Source organism: Bos mutus, chromosome 11 (assembly GCF_027580195.1).
Source record: "Bos mutus isolate GX-2022 chromosome 11, NWIPB_WYAK_1.1, whole genome shotgun sequence".
NCBI lineage: Eukaryota > Metazoa > Chordata > Mammalia > Artiodactyla > Bovidae > Bos > Bos mutus.
In genome coordinates, this window is record NC_091627.1 from 96,705,435 (window position 1) to 96,718,805 (window position 13,371).

General features: G+C 46.2%; 1 protein-coding gene across 1 annotated transcript in view; it reads left to right on the top strand.

Annotated features, from left to right (window-relative positions):
- HK2 (hexokinase 2) overlaps positions 1–13,371 on the top strand; it is a 70,095-nt gene that overhangs the window by 32,271 nt on the left and 24,453 nt on the right. The window contains exon 3 of the mRNA XM_005906747.3: positions 8,768–8,916. Coding sequence (XP_005906809.1) covers positions 8,768–8,916 — 149 coding nt within the window. The remainder of the gene's footprint in view (positions 1–8,767; positions 8,917–13,371) is intronic.

Consider the following 13,371-nt stretch of genomic DNA (forward strand, 5'->3'; position numbering starts at 1 on the left):
TGGGCCATCAGGCATATCGCTAGTGCTGCATTTGTACTTATCTGCCCCCGACACTGCTAGCACAATGCATTCATTCTTGTGTTAGTAACTTAGGCCTAGCTATTCAGTTCATTTAATAGAGTCCCCACTGAGTCTGGTCCTCTATGGGGCAGCAGTGTGCTGAACTACCTTGTGTCCCATCTTTGGAGAGTGAAAATTATCCTGGGGACATAAGGCTTGAGCAGATGAAATGATTACTCAATGATATGGGGTCACATAATGCAAGCACATGATGTGATAAAGAGAGACTAGCTGTGATAGGGTACACGGAAGCCGGCGTGGAACCCTGTAAGGAGCTCTTATCTTGGTTACTCAGCATTGCAGCAACAGCTGCGTAGTGAAGACATAGATCAATAGCTTTCATACATGCAGCTTAATAAGTGGATTTATATGGTACCTACAATATAAAATGAAGATTGTATTGATAAGCCTCCATATCGTCATATAATCATATAACTGGAGTTTATTAAACATTTACATGTGCCAGGCAATATGCCAAACACCTTTACGCCTTCATTGCATTGATCCTTGACCAAAAACTATATGTGTCTGTGTGTCTTTGTCCCTGTGTCCTAGGGAGAGATGGGGAGGTCCTGGCTAGATAGGATATTATGACTATCCCTTTTTAACAGATGATGAAACCCCAATGTTGGATTTCTAATAATTTGCCCAATTATATGGCTCATATTATGGCTGAATGTTAAAATGGGATTTGAACCCAGGTTGGCCTGCCTGAAAACTTTTACACACTCAATGCCTACACAGTATTGTAGCAATCATATTTTAATCCTTTGAAGAGTGGTTTCATATCTATGGAACTAGTATAACAGCTCTGAGTTTCTTAAGAAACATTTCCTGAGGATAAAAGTACCAGAGTGGTGCTTCCTGATGGTGTTTTGGGAGTTCTGGGGGGCACTTAAAAAGTGTTATGTGCTCCAGGCCCCTTTAATTGGAGCAGGTTTATGTTTCTCTATTTGTACATTTTTGCATTCAGTATCCTGCTGGTGTGCTATAATGGAGTATCTGAAATCTTGGAACTTAAAAAGAGACCACCAGATGTGGTGATGACTGTGGTGTTTCCAGGTATGTAGGAAATACATATACATGCCTTGAACCGATTGTCTGGCAAAGTTAGTTTTGCTGGCTTACGTACCCAAGACCTGGAGATTTTTAGTTGTCATCTCAATTGGAGTCCATGCCATATATTCTTAGAGTAGACCGTCACAGCACCATGCTACCTTCCAGGATCCTCAGAGCTCTGGGAACGCTGCATCGAAGCTACTTATTTAAAGAAGGCTTCTGGAGCTTGTGGTTCTGAAGAAGTCCATTTAGTCACCAGAGGAAGCCCCAGGGTCGGGAGGTGGGCCCAGTTTTCAGCCTTAACAAGGCAGGGCATTGCCACTTTTGAACACAGCTGCCTTTGAGAAAAGGGTATACTGCTAGTTAAAACTTCAGAACAAAACCAGACCTGTTCTATTTGCAAGTCACCCTTTATGCACTGGTTGGCAAACTGCTCTGAGCTCCCTATGGGAGGGGCAGGTGGTGATCTATTTTAGTTAGTGGCAAGTACCTAGTGATTGAAAATAAACTGTTGGGAAATTCAGCTGGCTCTCACCCCTCACAAATTACGTGGACATTGGGAGTGGGTGACTTGAACAGTGCAGGAGATATGGCCTGCTCAAACACATTACTGATGTCCCATCAGCCAAGATATGGTGAGTATCACATTCGGGCTGTTAGTTACTCAGATGCCGTTTTAGTCCTCTTCAGCCTTTCCCTGGGATGGGTGAGTTCCCAGGAGAAATTGAAATCCCTTTATCTTGCTGATCTTAGGTGTTTGATAAGAACCTCAGTGAAAGTGCGGCTTCCCTGGTGGCTCAGACGGTAAAGAATCCATCTGCAATGCAGAAGACCTGGGTTTGACCCCTGAGTCAGGAAGAGCCCCTCCAGAAGGAAATGGTAACCCAGTCCAGTATTCTTGTCTAGGAAATCCAATGGACAGAAGAGCCTAGTGGGCCACAGTCCGTGGGGTCACGAAGAGTCGGACACAACTGAGTGACCAACCCTCACTGAAAGTGGGCACAGTGGTAGTTCAGGATGGGGACTGAGTCAGCAAACAAACTCTACCGGAGGGAACACCTTGAATCTTAAACCACTGGGCAGTTTGATGGAGGGTGGCAGGACCTAATACTCTATTGCTAGTTCCTTTTTTTTTTTTAATTTATTGATTTGTCCATATCAGGTCTCAATTACGTCATGCAGGACCTTTCACTGTGGCGCATGGACTCACTAGTTGTAGCCCTTGGGCTTCAGTAATTGTGGCATGCAGGCTCCCCAGCTGCGGTGCTCGGGCTCTGGAGTGCGCAGGCTTAGTTGCATCATGGCATGTGGGATCTTAGTTCCCTAACTAGGGATTGAACCTGCATTCCCTGTGTTGCAGGACAGACTCTTAACCACTGGACCAGGGCTTAGGAGCAGGGAAGCCTGGCCTGTTCCTCTTCACCGTGAGTTATTTGCTTCTGATAGAGGGTTGTTACCCCTTCTTTTGTCTGTTTTTGGAGGGGCATGTTCTTAATTAGGAGGTCCTTCATCGAAGAGGGCTTGGGGAGTGTCCAGTAAGTTGGGAACAGGCGTTTGGTGTAATGGTATGAGACAGCACCAATTTGCGGCTAGCGGAAATACCTGCCTCAGAAAGCTTTAGTAGGTCCTGGGTTCCTGTGAGGACAGGGGTGTGTCACCTCTCCAGTGGATGTCTGTCTGCCACCTCCCACTCAGTTTTGAAATCATTAGGCCCAGAGGGGTGGGGCAAGTTACTGATAGAGATAAGGGTGTTTTTGCTTTCTTTTTCAACACTTTATGGCTTATTGCTTCCATCCTAGACTCTGCGTCAGGTAATCCTCAGCTTCAAGGAAGCAGCCCCATGAGAAATATGGGTGAGGTGCGTAGGGACCGTAGGTGTTGGGGTCAGATGAACTTGGGGTCAAATCCAGCATGCCTTTACCCCTGAACGATCTTAACCAAGTGACTCAACTTCTGAGCCACACTCTCACTTCCTTTGCCACCCAGGCCAGCTTAGAGCGTGTGGCAACCTCTGGGTTTTATGCTTTTGGCATTGATAATGAAGAATCCCACCCTCCCACACCTTCCCACCCCCTGCTTTTTTGGCCGTGCCACAAAGCTGGTGGGATCTTAGTTCTCCAACCAGGGACTGAACCCAGGCCCTCAGCAGCAAAAACTCAGAGCCCTAACTACTGGACCGCCAGGGGAGCCCCAGAAATTAATAATTCCTTATTTGAGAATTTATAATTTTCTCATGAGCAGCCTCCTTGCTCACTACAATAGAAAACTTTGCTGGAAAACTAGACCTGAATTTAAATTTTGGTTTTAGTTTTTCTTGACTTGAGCCTTGGCTTTCTTATCTGGAAATGGGGGTCATTGATGATTAATGCAGAGAAGGCAATGGCACCCCACTCCAGTACTCTTGCCTGGAAAATCCCATAGACCGAGGAACCTGATGGGCTGCAGTCCATGGGGTCGCTAAGAGTTGGACACGACTGAGCGACTTCACTTTCACTTTTCTTTCATGCATTGGAGAAGGAAATGGCAACCCACTCCGGTGTTCTTGCCTAGAGAATCCCAGGGCCGGGGAAGCCTGGTGGGCTGCCGTCCATGGGGTCACACAGAGTCGAACATGACTGAAGCGACTTAGCAGCAGCAGCAGATGATTAATGAGATTATGTTTGTAAACATCATTTAACAAATTTCTCTTCTATTAAAAATATCTACATATTGGGCCTTAAATTAACTGAATCTCCTCCACACCTGCCTCTGTCTTTTCATTGTTTTATTACCACAATAATTCAGATGCAAGTAGGGAAGTCTGAGCTGTGTCCTGGAGACCAGAGGTGAAGGCAAGGTTCTGGGCTTCAGTTTTTCAAAAAAGTCACATAAGAAAGTATAAGATGAATTTGATCTTTCAAATAAACCTATAGTAAAACCTTGCTTCTTTGATTTTTTGTAGTGGTGGTGACACCATTTAGAAGTAACTGGAGAGAGAGATTTATAAAGGAGAGTGAATGCAAATATCCAACTGGAAAAAAAATTGCAGATATACAACCAATGAAACTATCCTTTTTAATATACAAAGAGCTCTTTTAAGTTATTAATAAAGGATATATGTTTAAAAGGCAAGACATGTGAGTAGAAAATTCATAGAAAAAAGAATTTACACTGCCAGTTGGTAATTCAAAATGTCTAACCTACACAAAGGAAAGAAGTGATTAATTGTACGTGACATAGACACACTGGTAACAGTGAAACCCATTTGTTGGTTTATCTGGAAAGAATTTTTAGGAAGATAATTCGGTGATATCTTTGGTTTTCCTGGTGGCTCAGATGGTAAAGAATCTGCCTGCAATTCAGGAGACCCAGGTTCGATCCCTGGGTTGGGAAGATCCTCTGGAGAAGGAAATGGCTACCCATGCTATTATTCTTGCCTGGGAAATCCCACGGACAGAAGAGCCTGATGGGCTACTGTCCATGGGGTCACAAAGAGTGGGACACGACTGAGTGACTAACACACTTGGTAGTTAAAGATATAAATCCTTAGAACCAGCAATTCAAATCCTTTTCACAGAATGTGTCAGCTAACAGTCTTCTGTGTTTTTTTTTTTTTTTTTTAATAATTTCCTTTCTTTCTTTTTGCCTGTGCTGGGTCTTATTGCTGTGAGAGCTTTTCACTCGTTGTGGCGAGCGGGGGCTACTCTCTAGCTGGGGTGTGGGGGCTTCTCTTGTTGCGGAGCCCCGGCTCTAGGGCGCACAGGCTTCAGCGATTGCAACATGTGGGCTCGGTAGTTGTGGCTCCCAGGCTTGAGAGCACAGGCTCTGTGGTTGTGGCTCAGGCCCTTGGTTGCTCCGTGGCATGTGGGATCTTCCCGGACCAGGGATCAAACCTGTGTCTGCTGCATTGGTGGTCAGATTCTTTCCCACTGAGCCATCAGGGAAACCCTGTTTGGTTTTTTGTTGTTGTTGTTATTTTTAGTATTTATTTATTTGGCTGTGCCGATTCTTACCTGTGGCACATGGGGTCTTTCAGTTGTGGCCTGTGGGATCTTTAGCTGCAACAAGTGGGACCTAGTTCCCTGACCAAGGATGGACCCTGGGCCCCCTGCCCTGGGAGCATGAAGTCTTAGCTCCTGGACCACCAGGGAAGTCCCTGGCCTTCCCTGTTTTTATAGTATGAATATATCTAAGGACACTCAGGGCGTCCCAGGTGACCCAGTGGGTAAAGAATCCACCTGCAATGCAGGAGTCATAAGAGATGCGGGTTCAATCCTTGGGAAGATCCCCTGGAGGAGGGCTTGGCAACCCACTCCAGTGTTCTTGCCTGGAAAATCCCACGGACAGAGGAGCCCGGTGGGCTCCAGTCCATAGAGTCTCAAAGAGTCAGACATGACTGAAATGACTGAGCACACACAAGGACACTCAGGAAACATTAATAATGGTTGCTTTGGGGATGTGGAGAAGAAAAGAGATATCTGCTTTTCACTTTTTCCCACTTTTGTACTGTTTGAACATTTTGAAAAATCAGATGTTAAAATTGTTTTCTAGACATAACAACTTGCTTAACAATAAAATACATCTTACCTCTGATCTTAGGATCTTCTTAAATATTTTGTTTAACAAATGAACCGTCAATGAGCAAATGAAATATGAGATGTTTTCTTAATCTATTGCCTCATACACCAAATATAATCATTCAGCAGAATAATCTTGCTGGGCCTCACTGGGCCCTATGCCCTGTGGCTGTGTACTTAAGAAACCAGCTATAGGTTTCTCCTGTAGATTCTCCTGCCCCAGAGCCTTGCTCCTGCCCAGCCAGTCTGACTGTCCCAGACCCACAGATACCATCCCCTTTCATACCAAATGACATAGCCTCTGCTCTGGACTTCTAGGATGTCCTGGAAGGTAAACAGTGGTGGTAGGACTTGGGCCAGGAATAGGATAGGAGTAGGCAAGACTTAGAGGGGCTGAGAACTAGGAGAGAGGAGCCACGTAATCAAAGAAGCCATGACAGCGACAGCAGTAACTGCCGACTGACGGCTTACCGTGGACCTGTATACTCAGTTACAATGTGTTCTGTATTTTGTGTAAGCTCATGAGCCCTGGGAAAGTCAGCATTATGAGCCCTGTTCTGCAGGCGAGGTGACACGCTCAGACCGTCCATACAGGTACTGAAGCAGCTGAGCTGGAATTCAAAACGGAGCCTGCTGCTGCTCTGTGTGAGCAGCTCATGCATGGTGGGGAGGTGGGCACTAGGGAAGGGGTCCATTCAGTGTCTCAAGGGGTCACCTTACAATTTAGCTCCAGGCGTCATGATGCTGGGCCTGTCTCAGAGATATTGGACTCTGGAAGGACTAAAGTCTTTGGCTGTGTTAGTTGTGATTATGAGTGTTTGTGGAGGGGCATCAGGCAGCAGAGATGAAGAGGAATGTCTGAACTGGCGGAGTCTGAAAAGAATGACATTCCTTCTTGGGAATGGATTTATCAGCAGTACTTTATTATTTGTGATTTCCCTACAGTCCATCAGCAAATACTGCAAAACCACCATTCTTGATGGAGCTATCCCCTCCAGTGAATCCAGCTGGGCTAGCCTTGAATCGTGACCAACCAGGGGCAGCCTCGGCTGCCTCAATCCCCCGCGGTCGCCGATTCAGCAGATTCACTCATCCTGGGCTGCAGAATGCTGAGGCAGGCGATTCATCTTTGATTTTCCTTTTCATCCCCCATGAGAGCCTCACATAGTTTTCCCTACAAACTGGCTGATGTCCCACTGCCAGGGGAGGCTCAGAACTGGTATGCCTGGAAAAGTCACCCATGGCCACAAGGGGAGCAGTCTCTCTAGATGGGGTTGAGGTTGCCCTAGCTATCTAGCAATGGTGGCTAAAGGGCTGGGGGACCGCTAGATGCAATGGAAGGGACAGAAAATTAGTACTTCCTGAGGAGGAGTGCTGAAGTCTCTGGCAAAGATCCTGGTGGCTTTTCTTAGACAGATTTCTTCAGTCTTGCCTCAGGATGTTTCTTTTACTTTTTTTCAGTCTGAGAAGCAGCCCTGACGCTGGGCCTGGGGGACTCAAGTGTGAGTGTCAGGCTGTGTTTGCCAAGAGCCTGGATGGAAGGTTTCTAGTCCTTATTGAGTGTGTTCTGAGTTCTTGGTATTGTGCTGGGTACTTGAGGCATCTTACTTGGTTTTCCCCTTACCTTAGCCACATCAGGTAGGAGGCTCCTGCTCTGGAGATGAGGCAGCTGAAGCTCAGAGGCTCAGGAATCTGCCATGTCCCCAGATTGGCTGGAGTTCTGGTGTGGGTAATGTGGGAGCCAGAGCCAGTCTCTCTTATGTATTGTTACCAGCAAACCAGGATTGTGTGGAGGTAAGGCCCATGTAATCTCAGGGGCATGATGTCCACTTCAGGCTGCCCCTCTGGATGATAGGGACTGTGTTGGTGAGTGCCCTCAAGGACCTGGGCAGAGGTTGGCCTTTCTCAGGACCAAACACTCCTTGCTGCTGAGAGCGTGTGGGTCAGAATAACCCCTTGTTTCTCTTAGTCAGAGTGCATCCCAGATCCCTTGATCCGTTCTCCCTTACTTCAGTGGCAAGTCTCCCATCAGGAGAAGGGCTGAGTATTGACAAACATGCCAATAAGTGAATCCCCCTCCCACCCCCCGAAATAATCATGTATCCTTTCAGAAGGCGTGTGGCGGGGCACTGGAAGACTGGTGGAGCAGGCCTGGTTGAGGAGACTGCTCAGGGGACAAGTCCACCTTGTCCCAGTCCTGGCCTGCCCCCTGAGCCCCAGCCCCGGCTTGGGCCTCCACGCCTCTTCAGCACTTCCATTCTGCACCGCACAATGGTGTGTGTCCCTGCAGCCCCTATTATCTGGAATCTAGATGTTTCCTGTTCGGCTCTGCTTATTTCCTGGAGGGACTGTGCCTTCCCGTGGCACCTGGAGCTCTTGACCCACTTGTGTCTGTGGAGTCTCCCTCTCTCCCCTCTCGCCCGCGCCCTGTGGCTTATCGGAGTGGCCGGACTCTTGTCTCATATACTCTTAGGTCAGCATTCTCTCACACTTGAGTAAGCCTGGCAGGGGGCACCTGCTAGACTTATTTACGAGGCCTCTTAATTTACAGTTAGCTGGATTCCATTCCACTCCCTTGTGTGACTCTCATTCCTGCCGAGGCATTTTGCCGTCACTGTGTACAAACTTAAAGACTACATTTTGTTCAGAGATCACAATTTGGCCAAAGGCCCAGGGGGGCCACGAGCTTGTAGCAGTGTATTGGGTGTCCTTGGGGCATGAAGAACAAAACCGAGGCCTGGTCTCTTGATGCAGGGCTTGATGGGCCCTGTGAGCTCAATGGGGACTTGGGTGAAAGCCCTTGGGAAATAGTCAGCTTTTGTGAGGGGGGTGGGCACCCCATCATTGGATAGGAAACTGATTCTTCATGTGTATCCTAAAAGTAATATACAAGTGCTTAGCATTAAGAAAAAGAATGAGGCAATACATAAAAGTGTGTAGAAAAAACTAAGACCCACTTTTTTCACCCACATCTCATCACCCAGAGATGACCTGTCCAGTGTTTATGGCAGGATTCTTGGGTTTTATGTTTTGGTCTCTGTGAAACAGTTACACTTTGTCTCCTGAACTAATAGTGGCCCTTCTCTCTGCAGAACATGGAGAGTTCCTGGCTCTGGACCTTGGAGGGACCAACTTCCGTGTGCTTTGGGTAAGAGTAACAGACAATGGACTCCAGAAGGTTGAGATGGAGAGCCAGATCTATGCCATCCCCGAGGATATCATGCGAGGCAGTGGCACCCAGGTATGATGGCCACTGGGGCTCTGGGCCCTACAGGAGCAGATGATGCTCCTTCTCTGTGGTCTTGGAGGGAGGAGACCTTGACTCCCCTCTTTGCCGGGTGATGCCCCTCAACGCCTGGAAGCTAGGTGGGGGCCTCCATCAGGAGAGGTGCATGTGGCCAGAGAGCATATGTATGAGACCCCAGGGTCTGGATATGCTTTAGTGGGAGGGATTTTGACTTTCTGTCTCATCTGAGCTTTGCTTGCATGCACTGGTGATTGAGGAATCTGATGTCAGGAGGCTGGACCAGTACACCTGGATACCTATGATTAGTGGTGTCATTGAATAGCAAGTCAGGAGAAGACATAATTGTGGCTTGACACTGCCACCTGTCACAGTGATTGTTCTGACTCACTGTTGTTAGCATAGCAAAACACGGAATGGAACCTGCTTCTTAACCTTTTTGGTTATTTGCTCTCCCTCTTTTTGACGTTCTAAAACAGAAGAGGTTTTACACACAGGGATAGGAGCCTGTTGAAAAAAATCCAGCTTTGGGGTGTCTCTTCTACCTGGCGCTGCAGTGGGCTCTGTGTACTTCCACACTGGCCCCAAATCATACTAAGTCATCCCCACATCTCTGTGACCCCAAGTCACGTTCTGTACTCGGCACATACGACAGAAAGAGTGGATGGAGAAGAAATGTGAAATCCAAGTAAGAGTCGTCTCAGTGATAGCTAGAAGAGAACAAGCAAGGATGGGCTTGCCATCATGATAGTGTCCGAACGTGTGTTGAGCACCTACTGTGTACCGGCTCACGGATCCTTGCTGGGAATCAAAGTCCTGGTCTGATACAGATGGCTAACAAACACTTGAAAAGATGTTCAACATCACTCTTTATCAGAGAAATGCAAATCAAAACCACTATGAGGTACCATTTCACACCAGTCAGAATGGCTGCGATCCAAAAGTCTACAAATAATAAATGCTGGAGAGGGTGTGGAGAAAAGGGAACCCTCTTACACTGTTGGTGGGAATGCAAATTAGTACAGCCACTATGGAGAACAGTGTGGAGATTCCTTAAAAAACTGGAAATAGAACTGCCTTATGATCCAGCAATCCCACTGCTGGGCATACACACTGAGGAAACCAGAAGGGAAAGAGACACGTGTACCCCAATGTTCATCGCAGCACTGTTTATAATAGCCAGGACATGGAAGCAACCTAGATGTCCATCAGCAGATGAATGGATAAGAAAGCAGTGGTACATATACACAATGGAGTATTACTCAGCCATTAAAAAGAATACATTTGAATCAGTTCTAATGAGGTGGATGAAACTGAGACTATTATACAGAGTGAAGTAAGCCAGAAGGAAAAACATAATACAGTATACTAACGCATGTATATGGAATTTAGAAAGATGGTAACGATAACCCTGTGTACGAGACAGCAAAAGAGACACTGATGTATAGAACAGTCTTATGGACTCTGTGGGAGACGGTGGGAAGATTTGGGAGAATGTCATTGAAACATGTGAAATGTCATGTATGAAACGAGATGCCAGTCCAGGTTCAGTGCACGATGCTGGATGCTTGGGGCTGGTGTTGGTATGGGGAGGTTGGGAGGGGAGGAGGGTTCAGGATGGGGAGCATGTGATTTTTTTAAAAATGAAAAAAAAAAAAAAAAAAACTCTTAAGGTGAATTAAAAAAAAAAAAAAAAAAAAAAGTCCTGGTCTACCCTTTCAGTTCTTCAGATCCAGCGGGGCCACCAAGACACACACATCGGCCCACCAGAAGTAACACACGTTTGTGTGGATTTCCTCCTTTCGTCCTCACACTAGCCCTAAGGCTGGGTGCTTCTATTCTGTCCACTTTTAGATGTGGAACTGGGCTTTGAAGGATTGAGTGACTTGGCCTTAGATTACAGAGGAGGGAGGGGCCAGAGGCAAGGCGCAAAGCCAGATCCAAACAACCAGAGCCTGTGTTTGTCCGGCCCTAGGAGGCTCCATCCGCTTTTCAGGCCCCGTGATGTGGTCTGTGGGAATGGTGCTTCCTGGAATTAGGCAGTATGGTGGTCTAGGGTCCCTACTACCTGCCCCTGCTTCCAAAGTAGAAAGCACTCCCCAGAGGGGCTAGTGCTGACTCTTGGGGGCTCTCCCCCTCAACAGTTCCCCCAGGAGAGCCTTCCTACAGAGGGTGCTCATTGCCATGACAGCAGAAGTATCTGGTGGGTGGGTGGGTGATGGCCACAGGCCCAGCCATTGTTCTCTGTTCTTCGGTATCCAAGGACAATGGTGACCCTTTCACCTGCTCTGCACAAGCTTCCTCAGGATGCTCTTTCTGCTCCTACTCTAGCTGCTCTCAGTTCATGGAGAGGAATCACCTAAAACATTCCTGGATACTTGCACAGCTATAGGGATCACTCTTGAGTGCTGGCTATTCCTGCTGTGTTTATTATACCTAATATGTACTCAATAAAAGTGTGAATGGAGGAGGTGATATCTAAGTAAGGAGCACATCTTGCATGGTCACCTCTTGAGCCTTAGAGCTTAGAAGAGGTAGGAACTTCTCCCTTCTAATGCACTGTTCTTCCCGCCACAGCAGACCACCTCCTGGGAAGGGAATTTCGGACCATGAGCAGGACATGTAGGGGAGAGAGTTTTAGACCCTTTGTGTGTCCTTGGAGACGGCCCTGAGGAAAAACCTGCTTTCCTTGTTTTAATGCTGGGGCTGGGCTACAGTCTCTGGGACTGTAAGATCTGAGCTCCACTGAGGTTGTCACCTGGCTCCAAAATACAGAAACAAAATGTGTTAGTCCAACAAATCTATGAAAGCCATCTGAAAGAAATTATGACTCGATTGCAATACAAAGGCTTCCAGTAGATTAAAAAAATGCTATATAAAAATGAAACAAAGAAAACTAGAAAATACAGGTGCTCATTTCATCCCAAGGAAGGGAAAGAATGCTATCATCGTAAAAACTGCAGAAAACTGGGATGACCCAGAGGGATGGGATGGGGAGGGAGGTGGGAGGGGAGTTCAGGATGGGGAACACGTGTACACCTGTGGCAGATTCATGTCAATGTATGGCAAAACCACTACAATATTGTAAAGTAATTAGCCTCCAATTAAAATAAACAAATTTATATAAAAAAAAAAACTGCAGAAAACACTTGGTAAAAAGATTGGAAGGAGAGTCATAGTGGCTATTTTAGTGGTAGAATTATTGATGCTTTTTCCCCTATCTTTTCCTTTTTCTTTCTTTCTTTTTAAAATATTATCTATCAACCTTTAATTATAGGAAAACAAATAAAATTTAGTTAAAACCATGACCAAATCACCATACTCAAAACTTGCAAAGGTTTTTGAAGATCTGTGAACCCAGGTAGTATGAGTCCCAGACAAAGTCTGTCTCGTGGCCCATGAACTTCCACTTGGGAACAGTGAATTACAAATGGTAATAGCAGCCAGTTTAGATTTTTTAGTGTTTCCTGTGAGAAGGGGAGTGAGCAGAGTCTCAGATCAGTAATGGAAAGGAAGCCTTTTTCCCTTCATAAAATAATGCCCTTTGAGCCTTTTTATGGTAGGAAAGTGTTAGCTCTTTCTCCCAGTATCTTATCCTTAGATCATCAGCTAACAGAAAAGGAGATAGTCTTCCTTTAAAGGAAGCAGATGGTCTCCTCCTCCCCTCTTTTAAAGAGCTGCAGGTTCTTCTAACCCAACACTGTCCCATAGAACTTTCAGAGTGGTAGAACTGTTCAGTATCTGCCCTGTACTGTGAGGCAGCCACTAGCTACTTGCAGTATTGAGGCCTTGCATATGACTAGTGTGATTGAGGAAGTGACTTTTTAAAAATTCTAATTAATTGAAATAGCTACAGATGGCTAGTGGCTACTGTATTGGGTAACACATTATCTAATGCCTCTTCACTGCCTCTCTCTCTGTTTTTTTTTCCTGCCTACCCCTGTTGGTAGTGCAATTGGACAGAGCAATGATCAGGGCTGGGAGAGGGGAAACCATTTCTCTTTCTTCAAACCCTCCCCCTATCTCTGATGATTGGCCTTATCTCTTTGCACAGCTTCTGTAACTTCCTTTTTTTGGATCACACTATTGTACTAAAGATAATTTTGATTAGAGTACCAGGAAGAAGGTTCTGGGAATTTGTTTAACCCTATTGTAAATTGTGTCACTGATCAACTTGCCAACAGAACAGAAGTTGCTGAATATCTATCCAGAAACCCTCTTTCCACATTAAAATCCTTGATCTCTGCTCAAAGGAGTTGGCATTTAGGCACTGGGGATCCTCTTAGTGAGAGAGCCCTGTCATTACCCAGCATGTACTCTTGAGAAAGTTTTGGCTTGGAAATTGAGTGTTTCAGCATTACCTGAGGTTAGTTTTACACATGACCAGACAGAGACAGGATCCACTGGGAAGTTCAGTTAGAGCCAGTCCCTTCTAGAAGGGGCTGGCCTTGT